The sequence below is a fragment of the Pipistrellus kuhlii genome, unplaced genomic scaffold (assembly GCF_014108245.1).
Source record: "Pipistrellus kuhlii isolate mPipKuh1 unplaced genomic scaffold, mPipKuh1.p scaffold_m20_p_3, whole genome shotgun sequence".
NCBI classification, from domain to species: domain Eukaryota; kingdom Metazoa; phylum Chordata; class Mammalia; order Chiroptera; family Vespertilionidae; genus Pipistrellus; species Pipistrellus kuhlii.
The window spans coordinates 135,744,932-135,760,296 of NW_023425529.1; the positions used below are offsets into that span (position 1 = coordinate 135,744,932).

Sequence of the window (15,365 nt, forward strand, 5' to 3'; positions counted from 1 at the left end):
AATGGTTCCTTCTGCACCTCTTCCAGGAGTAGGCTAAATAGGCCTCCCATCCAGCATAGTGGCCACGCAGGAAATGCCCTTCCACACTTGACTATTATTCATCCTTAAAGACCCAGTACAAATAGTACCAACGTGAAGCCATCCGGTTTCCTCTTGGCTCCACACTCTCTCCAACAGAACTTTTCCATTCACCAATGGGTGTGTTGTAAGAATTATAATGGAGCAGAACTAGGTCCTCCCTCCTCACGGAAAATCTCAGTAAAAACCTATGTAAAATTCTTGTCCTTAGGGATTGAATCTTTCCACCCCCAAATTATAAGTGTCACGGATGACCCATGATTCTACACACTTGCCTAATCCAACTAACATTTACTAGAGGAGGTCTGCTCCCTGTTAAAACACAGCAGATCCAGGAACCTTCCATCTTTCAAGAAGTATAGCTTCAATTCAAGGTATTCTAGCCTGCCTGTCATATAAAACAAAATCACCCTAGCCTGAGTTCCAGATGAGTTCTCAAAAGAAATCTGCATTTAACAGATGCTTCCTCGCTCAGAGTAGGGTTCCGAGAATTAGGCAATAAATGTTCACTATGCACTCTGAGATCATTGCTTAAAAGGTTTTCTCTCTGCCAAGTATTATAAGGATCAGGTTACATCATGATGGGCAAAGACTATGCTGTAGGACTCCCACAAATAGGAATGAAAGACCTTCTTAGGAGGCCTTGGGAAACCCCTCTAATCCAATAGGCCACATTCAACAAAGTTAAACTGTTAATCTAATGTTCTCAAATATTCACAAGGTCAAAAGCAAAGGGGAAAAAAATCTAGTGTATATATTTTAAAAACTGAAAGCATTGAAGTATATAGAAACAAGTTCCTAAAACATTTTAGGGTTCAAGATCAAAGTTCTTCCCTTTTTCAGTGTTACCTACAGTTGTTTCAAACCAAGGTAAATGAAAAAGAGTTTAGAGAAAAACAAAGTAGATTTGAAATTAAGGGTCTACCATTTTGAGTTTTGGTCTGTTGATTCATTAAAACAGGAAAAAGACTTGCTTTAAATGGGATGTAGATTTTGAAAATTAAAAGATGAAAGCTAAAGGTCATGTAAAGAAAAAAAAAACCTAGCATTCACACTGTATAGCATTTTAGAAAGATGAGCAGTCAACAGATGCTGTTTTTATAAAGACATGAACTAATAAGTGTCTGCTTCCTTTATCACTAGTGCATCTTTTTCTAGCATAGCCTTAATGCTATTTTTGAATTCATGTAAGTGTCAGAGTTAATGTGAATGTTTATAAACTTAAAAGTGGCACATACACACTCCCATCATTGAGCTTCCATTTAGTAGCAGAGTCAGATCCAGGAACAGAGGCAGGAATTAAATTTTATTTTTGGGGAAAAAAACAGTAATACTTCTAAAACATGTTTAAAAGGATCCTTGGAAATTTCATATCCATTCATTCTTTGGCCTAGAAATGTGAACTCCCATGCATAAGGGAGGAAGAGTACAAGCTCTGGAGAAGAGGTTCAGCTGCAAAGCAATTCTATCCCATTCCAGATGAATTTGACCACTAATCCTCAATTCACTTATAACTGGGGATAACAGTTGGCTCACAGAATTTGAAAAGAGGATTATGAGATAGGTTAGCAAATTACTTGAATTCAATAAAAGATGGCTGTTGTTTTTTAGTATGTGTACATAAAAAATATATTTAAAAATATAAGACCACCATATTTGTCATGACATAGATTATGGTAAAGAGGACAAATGAGACTGTATTTAAAATAAAACCCTTCAATTGAGAAATTTACAGATTTGAATAATTTAATATATGAAATATTGTTTTGGGAAGGATGGAGTGGTGTTTCTAAAGTGGCTGGGAAATACTCTGGTCCAATATAGACACTCTTATGGTAGATAGGCATTAGTAAATCAGGTTACACACTGGATTCCATTGCACAGTGTCAGTATATATTTGGATTGAAAACTGATACATTCATGACACAGAAAAGTTACATACAGAATAAGAGGCTTACCCCCAAATTTATTCTATTCAGAAAACATTTAGATTTCTACATTTAATAAAATTTCAAATGAATAACCACATTGTCAAAGGTACTTACACTGCTAATATCTCTGAAATTATCCATTAGATTTTAACATATCAGAAAGACAAAATGATACATAAATACTTTTTGGGGAAATATGTATGACAAAATTAAAAAATGCTTTATATTAGCTCTTTAACATTTTTATTTTGGCTTATTACCTCTAAAAATGGAGGGCATGATTCTCCAAGTCATAAAAGTGATTTGTTTTACTTTTATGGTTTTGTTGAATCCTGAGTCTTAATGACAGTGGTCGGCAAGTTTTTCTGTATTTTAGACTTTGTGAGACATATGGTCTCTGTTGCAACTACTCCACTCTGCCACTGCAGTGCAAAAGCAGCCATAGACAATATGTACACAAGTAAGCAGCTTTGTTCTAATAAGACTTTATACAGAAACACTGGAATTCGAATTACTTATTTCTTTCCTGTGTTATGGAATATTCCTTGCATTAAAAAAAAAACATTAAAAAATATAAAAACTCGTTTTAGTTCATAGGCCTTTCACAAAAACAGATGAAGGCCAGATTTGGTCCACAGGTCATAGTTTTTCAACCCTTATATTGTAAAAGCCATTAAAAATGATAAGTTTTCCTGATCTTTACAGGCTAATTCAAAATCTGAGACAATATTAAGGATTACAATGCGATGGCAACCTTTATTCAATTCACATAGAAAAGCATGCAGTATAAACATAAAATAGTATATCAATTTAAATGTTCAGTGCACTTTAGCTAAGCAAGTCACTAGCATATTAAACCATTTTTAAAAGCCTATATAGCTATACCATACATGTTGAGAGCAAACTTTTTCAGATCCTAAATTATAAATTGTGCTTTAGCTCACCTATTCATACCCTAACACTCTTCATTAAAAAAAATATTGTCCTACTTAGAAGATATTCCATTAGCCAACCGAAACACCTTTTTCTTAAAAACAGTGCAAGCAAGAATGCTACCATGCATAGAGTTTTTACAAAGAACAGTAACATGCAAACAACAACTTGATCATTCCAAAAAAGCTTCCCTGGCAGATCCGCACGAGTGGATCCAGAACTTGTGAGTGTTTTTGCACCTGTCTATCTGGAACAATGAGGCTACCATGTTTAGGCTCCTCCAAACCCAACTGTTCCATGCCTTCTTTCCAAAGTAGGCTCAATTTTTTTATTTTTCACTACACACAAAAAGATGAAAAGAAAGTTATCCGACATAAAACAAATATTTTCATATAGAAATGTATCCTTTCATACTAGCAAAATGTTTTTACAAAAACTGAACAAAACACAATATTAAAAACACATACACACAAAATCTAAAAAAAAAAAAGAATTTAATATTGGTCTAAGGTTAGAGTGCTGTTAATCCATGATGGCCTTGCATAAAAGGCCACTACTAGACATAAATAAAAGGGGGCAAAATAATGTCCACCCTCGGAAAATCTTTTAAAGAAACTCAAGTGTCATGAGCAGTGTGTAGACAACATAGTTTTATTTTAAAAAATCCTAGTTCTGAAGATAACTGAGGCTCATTAATAGGCCATTGTATCTAATAGTTAAATCAAGATTCAAAACAAACTATACCCAAATCAGATACAAATAATATTCATTTAAAAGAAACCTGCCTACCTTCTGGTAAAAAATATTCCCATCTGAAAATGAAGAAACTCTTCAAAATGAACAAAAGTATTCTGGTATAAGCTAATCTACCATTCTGACTTGATAGTTGACTAAAGATTACCAATTCAAAATTGTACAGAACTTTTATGAGGGGGAAAAAGATAACTTTAAAAACTTGTATTCCTCTCTGGACAAAAACATAAATGGCACCCTCCTAATGGGTCAACTTTTAGTTGCTTTTGATGGGCTAGCATTGGAAAGGCTGCTCTGGATTTTTCTTTTTGTTGACTGATTCGCATTTTTATTCTTCTTTTCAGGCACAAAAGAAGTAGACCAAGGAGACTGAAGGTGGTTAGGAAGACCATGCATCTCTGAGGACATCTTAAACAAAGATGACCCGAACCTTTGATCTTCAAACAGCCTATGTGAACTGCTTAACAAAACATCCTGGGAAAACTCATTTTGAAATAAGCAGCTTGGGGGTTTGAGTTCATTAGTTCCTGAGTTAGAACTGGGATGGACCGAAAATTCTTCACTCATTTCTTGGTCAGATGGAGAGAGGAGGAAAAAAGAAGACGATTTCCATTCATTTCCATTTTCTAACTGATCAGAAGTTAGAGAACCTTTGGAAAGGTTTGGCTTAGTTCTTTCTTCCAATTTATCTGGTTCCTCAAGAAATTCACTGCCTTGAGATGACTTTGATAACCCTTCCAAATCCACTGACTTAAAACCGTTATTACAAGGGCTCTTACTGTTGTCCGACTCAGACATCATTGAGTCCAGCTCAGAGATTTTGTCAAGGTAAGCTGCGTCCATTGAGGCTTCGCTGGATGTTCTTGTCCGATTCATTTCAGAAGAGCGAATAGAATTCAGCCTCTTAGATAAACATGAGGCCGATTTCTCACTCAGTTTTGAAGAAATGTGTCCGACAGAATTTGCTATCGTGTTGTCCTCTGCGTTTTCAAAATCCAAGCTTTGGGCATAGCTTGTGGAACAACAATCCCAAAACCCAGTCTTTGGGGAAGTAAAATGTTCTGATTTCTTTTCACTTTCATTTTTATCATCTTCTGAATCTTTATTACAAACATTTGTAGAATCACAAAAATCATCAAACACCAATTTTCTGAGATGGTTTGAGTGCTTTTTGGAACTTCCCACTTTGGCCATAGGGCTCTCTCTATTCTCTGGAGTGCTGAGCTGAAGGCAACTAAGGGACAAAGGAGTGCAAGGAGCTGGAAGATCATAAAGTTCATCTTTGAAGGGTGCACTGTCAGTTGGTTTATTACCCCATTCTCCTTCCAAATAAGTATCCATACTGGCATCAGTTACACCTAACATTATTTCCACCTGTTTTTGATATAAGTCTTTGTTCTTGGAACAATTTAGTTCTGCTTTGTTGGTGTTTTCCTGCCGGGCGGAACTGTTAGAAGGCTGTGTCAGGTGGGAGCTTGGGGTGGAAGAGCTAAGCTGCTTTCTGGCACCATCGCCTTGATTTGTGGATGCCATATCCTCCTCGCTGCCTTTGCACCCCGTGCCATCTGTAGAAAGTGCTCTCTGGCAAATGGAATTCATAGCTTCCTTCTCTTCACTTGAATTTTTTAGCTGTGCAATTTGAGATTCTAGTTCCTCTATATACTTATCACTTCGTTCCAGGGCTTTCTTGAGGCGATTGGTTTCACGTTCATACTGTTCTACTTTGGACTGAAGAGCAGCCACTGTAAACCTTCCAAACCTGCAAGGAATGGAAGGACAGTTAGCCTCACTTTTCAAGAGTGCCAATTGTCTCAGCGCATTCTAATTTCACATGTGATATTTCAATGAAGAGGACAAAGCAATGCCAGATGTATTTAAAAAAATGTTTTCCCCACTAATTTAACAATAAGCATATAATAATATGGCAAAGATTTAAAGAATACTTTTGTGGTCAAATCAAACCAGTGGTAGAAGAGGCAGAAACTTGCTGAAGATTTCCCTTCTAAGAACTAGCTCTATCAATTCATCTCATATATGCATGAAGAGTTATCCCCTAAAACAATGGCAAAGATTTATGATAACATTTGAACAGTGGTCCACATCTTGAAATATTTACATTCAATCATTTTCCTATCGTACAGCAGTGTTTTATAATACATTTCTTATACAATGTCACCTTGTCAAACATAAAATGCCATTTTGAAATTCAGAAATCCTAGCAGTCCCAGCAGGGATGGTTTTAAATACTTATTTGGATCCTTTCAATTATAGCCACCGATGATCTGAAGCTTTTACTTGGCCTTTCTGAACACTGGGCTTTAACTCATTTCAGTTCTACTTATTTTTGGCATTTTACAATTATGTGAAACATCAATCTCATTTTCTCCAACTCTGAAATATAAAGTCAGTGCTTGTGGTTACAATATATTACGCATAAAAACATTTTCACACTTTCTGAAAAGGAATACTTCGGAGAGTAACTGAAAAAGAACACATCAAAAATTCACTCCTTTTGCTTGAGCTTATCTTATTTTTCAACTTCCTTAAGAATGGGTATTGATTGGGCCTTTGCTAGTTTTGCTCAGTGGATAGAGCACTGACCCACAAACTGAAGGGTCCCAGGTTCGATTCTGGTCAAGGGCACATACCTCAATTGCAGGCTCAATGGCAATCCCCAGCCTGGTCAGGGCTCCTGGGGGAGGCCACCAGTCGGTGTATCTCTCTCACATCAATGTTTCTTTTTCTTTTCTTTTTTTTTTTTTTTTTAAATATATTTTATTGATTTTGTACAGAGAGGAAGGGAGAGAGATAGAGAGTTAGAAACATCAATGAGAGAGTCATTGATCAGCTGCCTCTTGCACACCCCCTACTGGGGATATGCCCGCAACCAAGGTACATGCCCTTGACCGTAATCGTACCCGGGTCCCTTCAGTCCCCAAGCCGATGCTCTATCCATTGAGCCAAACCGGTCTCGGCACATCAATGTTTCTTTCTTTCTCTCCTTCCTTCCACTCTCTTTGAAAATCAATGGAAAAGATAGGAACTGAGAAATTAATCCATGTAATTTATTTGTTTTCTGTCTCTCTCCTCCCCTTTAGAGTATAAGCTCCAGGAAAGCAATGGAAAAGTTAGCAAGTTATTTAATCTTCTGGTAAGGATTAAAAAATAAATAAAAGAAAAGAAGAAGAAGAATGGGTATTAGGTTCAGCCCAGTTATGAGCACCTAGTATGGGCTAGTGATATTTTTGGAACTGAGGATACAAAAGTCAATAGACTGTCCCACCTTAAGGGACATAAAATGTCTACCTTAAATTCCATCTTGCCACCAAGGAAAATTCTCTTAAAAAAACAAAACAAAACAACTGCTTGTATCAGTCAATAAACATAAGCCTTATATTCTAACCCATAAAAAAATAACTTTTCTCCACAAAAGCTATTTTCTTAATCACTGCTTTTATTAATTATATATTGAACCATGAAGAATTCAGGGGTTATCTCCTTGGAGGAAGATACTTAAGAAGGAGACTTTTTACAAATGTTTTTTATCTATGGGTTTATCTTTCCTCCCCCCCCCCCACTCCATAATGAAAATAATTACAATGAATAAAATGTATGAAGTATTTTTAAAAAACTATAAAGGAGAAGAAACCAATAGTAACTGCACCCCTTACAGTCACTACTTCATGCTCTATCACATCCTCCTACACTAGCTCAATTCTTTCTCCAGTTTACCTTTGATATGATCCTGGCTCTTGTCATCAAGGGAAAAAAGCAAGGGCAAAGGTAAATATAGATTCATAAATCGCAAGGTTAAAAAGGGCCTTAAAAGACTTGTTGCTGAATATTGATCTACTCACTGCAATTAACTAAACTCTCAGAAAGAGCATACTCCCTTCAACCTCTAAAAAGAAAAGCAAAAAAAAAAAAAAAAAAAAGGTATAATGAAAATAAAAGCAACTAAAATAACAAGCCTCCCTGTTTTAAAGACCAACCTTACCATGATGAGTATTTGGTTAAATGAAAAAAATGAAAGTGTTTCCTTCTTTAAAAAAAAAAAAAAAATTGGTTTATAAATGTATTTGACAAAGCTGTAGTTTCTGTAAGATAATTTAAAAAAGTGGACAAAGATCTTTAATGCTGTCAGCAACGGTGTGAGTTCTTGACTGTAAACACTCTGGCATAATAAAATAATCTACATATTTTTAAATAGAAAAATTGTGTAGCATGTTTACTTAATGCACACAGCAAAGTGACAGCTTTAAATTTGTCTGCCAAGAAAATTTGTTTTTTTAAGTGTAATTTTTATGATAAAGCTATCCTCAGATGAAAAATATCAAACGATTTAAAATCAAATATTGTTACTAAATAGTGTCTGTTATGAAAGGGATATCCTTGGGAACTCAGAGGCTTATACTACAATAACAAATATGGAACATTTCTCAAAAAAAATCAGAAGCTTCTTATTCCAGGTTTTGTTTGAAATTTTCACATATAATGTCATTGTAAGAGGCTATATTTGCATCTTGCGTTAATTAATTAAAAAATTTTTTTTGAGAGAGAGGAAGGGAGGGGAAGTGAGGAAAGGAGAGAAAGAGAGAAACATTAACTTGTTGTTCTACTTATTTATGCATTCATTGGCTGATTCTTGTATGTGCCCTGACTGGGGATCAAACTTGCAACTTTGGTGTATCTGGACGACACTCTGACCAACTGAGCTACCTGGCCAGAGCTGCCCCCACAAGTTTTTAAAAGAAGTTACAAAATGGTTCTGAGTTGAAGTCAAAATGATAGCCTTAATCATATTTTTTGTGTTACTTCTAAAAGAAAGCTGAAGTGCCATGAGAACAAACAAAGGCCAGCAAGGGAGCCTGCATATGAGAAGAACAAGCAAGCAGAAGTCACTGATGAAGCTGATTGTTTTCTAAAAGGTCACTGCCCTCAATTCCATTTCAATACTTAAAAAGTCTATAATACTTGGAGTGATCAGACCATTTTACCATGTTACTGAGGGACCTATGTTGATGGACAAATTAACAGAAATGCATAATGAAAGCCATGGAACTGATACATTAATCTATGTAATTTACTTGTTTTCTGTCTCTCTCTCTCCCATTAGAATGCAGGGAAGCAAAGAGTTTGACCATCCTATATTTACTGCTAGATCCCTAGAACAATTACTGGTGTATAGCAATTCTTCATTAAATATTTCTTGAATGAATGCTATTTTATTATTTTAAGACACATCAATGTCTTACATCAAGATAGGGCCAACACCACAGGATAAGCCAAAGGTCCTTAGGCCTCTTTTACATGTAAGATTTATGAGTCACCATATTATTAAACTAAATGTTTCATACATATGACTGCTGTTTTTTCACTGACACCAAGAAAAGCAACAAAGCATGGCTTATAACAGTATAACTTTTTTTTTCTTCCCACTACAGGCTTGCCATTCTACAATGCTCCATCAAACAAACAAACAAACAAACAAACAAAAAACCCTCCCACTTTTACCCTAAACAGATGAGACTTTTGACATAGGCTTTAGAGATTTTTAGCTTACCCTAGATACCTATATTAATTTGGCAAAGAGCAATTTACTTGATCACATAGAAATAACAATTAGGAATGCATATATGATGCTAAACTTCCAAGGAAGAAAACAATGAGGATAAGAGCTTATTTACCTTTGGGTTTTAATACTCTCTTATTCACAGTAATTCCAAATATTTCCAGAATACATCTCATTAAATGAATCAATGCCAAGGCAAGCCGGAGGGATTTCTAACATCATTTACCATACTTCCTTTTCCTGAGCAAATTTCAAAATGGAGTATTTTCATAAACATTCCATTAGAGACCAAAAGGCTTTGATTTTCAAAGTAGCAGTGATGGCCAAAGGCTTCATTATGTTAGAGAAAACATCGTAGAGCAGAATGGGAGCTGCAACTGATATCGGAAGTGTGTTCTGCTAGAATCCAGAAGAAGCTCAAAGGATTTCTCACTTTGCAATGCTAACTGATGTGTATGTACGTTCTGGTGGAGGGCTCCCCTTGTCCAAAAAGCTACAGAAATATAAGATTATTCTTGTCCCTACTGGAAAAGAAATTAAAGTCCTACTGGTTTCACCTTTGAGGTATTACAACTATTTCAAGGGGACCTCCAACGAAGAAAAGTTCCCATGACCACATTTACTTATAGACCATCATACAGGAAGAACAGGTTATGTTTGAAGGAGGTCAGAAAAAAGCAAATGTAGTAAAAGAACAGATGCCAGAATTTACTCTCTCTCTTTCTCTCTAGTTCTCAAATCATCCCCAACAAAAGGAAAACAGAGCAAGCATAGCTAGTACTGAGACCACCAAACTTTAGAAACATCATCTTGAGGGACAAAGGGGACACTGGCAAAGTGAGCTACCTGCCTCCCATGCTTCTTCGATTTTATATCTTTACCTCACTTGCTAGCTAAAGCAATTATGAAACAAAGTGAAAGAAACCTTTGGTTCTGGCCCAGCTTTGTGATCTAGCCTGATGGATTTTCAATGCTGATGTCCTTGCTGGACACCGTTCTCATATGCACAGATTTCAGCTGGCACAGGTTAATTAAATAACACCAGTCACTTAACAACATGGTTCAAATTAAAGTAAAATTTTCACTGCTAGCTTTAAGTTTACAAAACACTAATAAATAGCAGATGTATTATAATAAGTGACCAATCAGATCACTGTTCTCAAAGTCTGAGAGTGACTGGTCACTGATCTGATAATCAGTTTACACACAAACAGCAAACCAGAGAGCTGTGCTTCTACATGACATTTACAGAAATAGGTAATCAAAAGACAGTATTAGCCCACAAAGTTGAAGGAGCAGCAAAGAAATAAAAGTGGTTTAATACTAGAAGCAAAACTAGAATCAAATGTAAATGTAAGAATAGAAGAATAGCTGGTTATGGGAATGCTGAACCTGTCACCATTCGAGAGCCTCTACATATGCTTGAGGAACTTGGGAGAGGCAAACTTATTGACATAAATGAGAAAATCGAATGTGATGAAAAGAATAAAGATGTCTAGAGGAAGTAATAGGCTAGCAAAAACTTTCACATTAAAGCAAAATGGAAATATTTCATGACATTGAAAGCACAAAAGATAAAATGATAGAAGCTGATGCAAACTTAGGAGGACCATTTGTGAAGGTGTTAGAAAAGGAGTAGGACAATTCGTTAAGGTGTTAGAAAAGATGCTTCATATATGTTATTCCATAAGGTGGCAAGCACTACTGATTATTCTCCGTAAGCTTTTTTTTTTTACAAAGAAATAAACATTAACTTACTAAATATTAGTTTTATTTTTTTTAATTTCCATATATACTTATAAATAATAAGAGATATAATGTTTTGACAAAAATTGTTAAAGGTTATAGAACAATGAGGTTTCCCCCATTATTACTGCTTTGCATGGTTTTAGCTTGAAATACTATTTTTATGGTACTTTAAAGGATGTAAAAGGATTGTTGTAAGGATTAACAATATCATGTATATGTGCTTCCAAAGCAAGCACAGGATTACCTAAAGTAATGGCTAATATGTGAGAAAACCAAGTAAAGTTACGTGACTCTCAAGTATTTTTTAAAGTATTGCCACATTTACCCTAAGAAAGAATGAACCATTCACAGAGTGGGATTTTATTGTAGAGTTGCCTGTCTACATAACTGTAGATGTCTATCTTCTCATTTCCTGGCTTTTAGAGATATTAGAAAAGCATGCTCTTTATTTTAAACATGGAAGAGAAGTCAAGTCTGAGAGGGAAAGGAAATTTCCACTGTTCCTCTTTCCAAAGAAATTTCTCCTAAAGTATAATCCACCAGAGACTCTTTAAATGTACAAACTCGTCTTTTTAATTATACCTGACTTAAGTGAATAGCTTGTAAAATGAGCTCTTCAGGACAGAAGTGGGAAGGAAAGGGAGAGGTCCCAATGCTGTGTTCTGCCTTGTGCATTGTGTATAGGGTGAACTTGGCGGAGGGTGAGGGGACAATTTTAGGAAAAGAAGACTCAGAGGACCAGGACTGTAGGGAGCTCAAAACTGTATTTGGTGGTGGAGGCCTTTCTCTCTCAACTGAACCCAAAGAGTTGTTTGTACATTTTCCACATCTATTTCATCCTTGCGCATGTGCTGGTGAAGGGGGCATCTCTCTTTAAACTACTACTAGAAAACTTTAAGAAGTGGCCTATACATTTTTTACCCACTGCTGATCTATATGACTTGCCAGTGTTTCTTCAAGAGAGTTTTTCTCTTTTAAAATTAAGAATTCAGTTATAAAAATGCTACATTTCTAGAGAATTTTTAAATCATAAATGTACTATGTCACATTCCTAGTCACATAAGTTGGTTCCACAAAAATATCTATCTATCTATCTATCTATCTATCTATCTATCTATCTATCTATCTATCTATCTAAAAGCTTAAGCTACCAAAAGACTGGTTGCTATGATGCACATTGACCACCAGGGATCAGGTGCTCAATGCAGGAGCTGCTCCCTGGTGGTCAGTGCGCTCCCACAGTGGGAGTGCCGCTTAGCTGACCGACCTGTCCCTGTGGCCCAACATCCCAATGGCACACCAGCCCAGCGCCAGCCACTCACTCCCTAGTAGTCCTGTAGGTCCAATCCCCCTTCCTCCCTGCCCCCCCCCCCCCAACTGCTCACTCAGGACAGGCACCAGAGACAGGGCTCATGGCCTGTACTCGCCTCTTCTGACTGGGTGTGAAGAGGTAGGTACAGCGGGGCCGGGATAAGCAGGAGCGACAGGAGGCACTGGACTGCCAGTTTCGGTCCAATCCCTGCAGGCCACGCCGAGGGACCCCACTTGTGCATGAATTCATGCACTGGGTCTCTAGTATTAAATAATATGAGGCATACTGAAAGAGAACAGGAAGACATTCTTATAGTCCTGCCTCCTGAAGATGCAAGACAAAGTTTTTATCCCCTGGCCAATTAAAAAAAAAGAAAAAAAAAGTGAACTTTTGGGATGGAACCAAGAGTATGTGTAAAGATAAATCTTTAATAGCAGTGAGGTATCTATTGACAATGATGATGGCAGTAACAATAGCAGCAGCCACAACTTATTAAATGTTTACTTACATCAAGTACATTGCCATATATCTTACTTAATTTAATCGTCATGTTAATGTTATAAAGCAAAATCTGCTCTTATTTAAAAAAATATTTTTCATTAATTTCAGAGAGGAAGGGAGAGAGAAAAGAGAAAGAGAGAGAGAGAGAGAGAGAGAGAGAGAGAGAGAGAGAGAGAGAGAGAGAGAGAGGGAGAGAGGCATCAATAAGAAGAGAGAATTATTGATCAGCTGCTTCCTGCACACCCCCTATTGGGGATCGAGCCCTCAACCCAGGCTTATGCCCTGACTGGGAATGGAACCATGACCTCCTGGCTCATAGGTTGCGCTCAACCACTAAGCCACACCAACTAGACAAAATCTGATATTTTAAAGATTTGAAATGAGAAGTTTTAAAGGTTGTCTCTTGTTCAAGGTTATGCAGTATGAATACAGTATCTATTTATACTGTGGAATAGTGTAGAATGCAAGCTAGGTTTACTGAGCACAAGGTCTGTTTAAACAGTCAAGGGACTAGCATTGTTTTGATATTTATTAATACATACATTTGCTAAGAGAAAATGGAGAGAGAAAAAAAGATGTGGGAAAACAAGATATGAATATACAAAATGGATATTTATCAAACACCAACTATGTTTCAGACACAAGCTCAAGAGTATTTTGAAGCTTCCAAAGATCATTTTTCAAGGAAACTATAGACCAGACAGATCATTCTGGCAAATGCCAACCAAAGAGAGTGTCTGTTTTAACCAGAGTCATGAAAGCTAAATTTGAACCAGAACTATGAACCAAAAGTTTTATTTTCAGTGTACTAAATATAAGAAGTATATATGATCATCTTGTCTAACTCATGCACAAATCAGCAGGCATCTTCAACTAAAAGGAAACAATGCTACTTATGTGAAATAAAGAAAAATTTAAATAACAACATTTTAGTGCTTAAACATCACATAGGTACTTGTTTTAGGACCTAATATTGAGGAATTTAAAAAACAATACAAGCTATGTTATGTTGCATCTTGGTTTATTCACAAAATATCAAATGCTTCAATAGTTATAAGAATTTTAAAAAACCACAATTTCCCCTTTAAAGACAAAGTCACATGGACAATGGACCTAGAAAAGAATTGAGGTCCTTGGAGACATTATTCTTCTACCGCCCAAAAATTCTAAAATATATATATTTTATTGATTTTTTACAGAAAGGAAGAGAGAGGGATAGAGAGTTAGAAACATCGATGAGAGAGAAGCATCGACCAGCTGCCTCTTGCACACCCCCTACCGGGGATGTGCCCGCAACCAATGTACATGCCCTTGACCGGAATCGAACCTGGGACCCTTCAGTCCGCAGACCGACGCTCCACCACTGAGCCAAACCGGCTTCGGCCCGTCCAAAAATTCTATTTAAAAATTAAGGTAGAGCTTAGCTGGTGTGGTACAGTGGTTGAGTGTTGATCCCATAATCCAAGAGATTACTGGTTCATGCCTGGGTTGCAGGCTCCATCCCCAGTAAAGGGTGCAGAGGAGGCAGCTGATTGACGTTTCTCTCTTTGATATTTCTATCTCTTTATCCCTCTCCCTTCCTCTCTCTCAAATCAATAAAAACATATTTTAAAAAAATTAAGGTAGAATTGCTTTAATAGCAAATGGAGAGCAGAGTTTAAAAATAGCTCATATTATTAACATAATTTTAAGGAAAGGTGTGTGCGTGTGTGTGTGTGTGTGTGTGTGTGTGTGTATTTTATTAAACTAACCAGGCATTTGTAATAAAAAATTATAGTGTTTAAAATTCTTGCTGAGATATCTAGAAATTCTTAACAGAAACAACTGGAGTGTTGGGTAGCATATGCAAATTGAAGAGGAAAAGATTCCCCTTTGGGGTAAATCTCCAAAAAGAGCTGACCTATATATACACACTCACTGCCTATGAGGGTGGATTACTCTTTTACTATGGAATAAATTTCATTCTATTTGATAAATATATATCATTACAATTCCATGCAGAAATGCCCTAATTTTCTGCCCAAGAAGATCAGCCTTGATAGTTTACATGACATCAGTGGGAATACTAATCATTCATGGAAGGATAAAAGTTTAAGACATGCTATTTCATATATTTTTTTGTAATTCTAAGATGAATTCTTTTCCTCAAAATACAAATATCCTTAACAACAGAATATTAATATTATAAAAGAGTAAAACTATTGTTAAATGAAAAAAGCAAACTTTAAAATCTCTGGACTAATAACTATGTATACATTTCCCCCTATAGTTAGATCAATCTCTCTCAGCATGAGGAACAATCTGAAACAAAATAAAACAAAATAAAAAACTGTGATCCAGGTATCCTGTAATTATTACTGAGATGACAGTTTCTGAGGACTAAGGTATGCCGAGGGGCTATGAGGAAGGAAAACAAAAGGAGTAGAAGATATTATCCTTGTTCTCCTGCAGTTCATAATCGTTCTGACAAGCTTATTGCTTAGTCATTAGCATGCATTGCAGGCTCCTAAAATATCTTATCAACATAATAAAGACA

The 15,365-nt window shown here is 36.3% G+C and overlaps 1 protein-coding gene across 2 annotated transcripts in view; it reads right to left on the reverse strand.

Annotated features, from left to right (window-relative positions):
• Nucleotides 1-1,949: 1,949 nt before the first annotated feature.
• OBI1 (ORC ubiquitin ligase 1) overlaps nucleotides 1,950-15,365 on the reverse strand; it is a 40,274-nt gene continuing 26,858 nt past the window's right edge. For both annotated transcript variants that reach the window (XM_036457199.2, XM_036457200.2), the window contains one exon: nucleotides 1,950-5,454. In XM_036457199.2, the coding sequence (XP_036313092.1) occupies nucleotides 3,945-5,454 (1,510 nt within the window). In that variant the 3' untranslated portion in view covers nucleotides 1,950-3,944. The remainder of the gene's footprint in view (nucleotides 5,455-15,365) is intronic.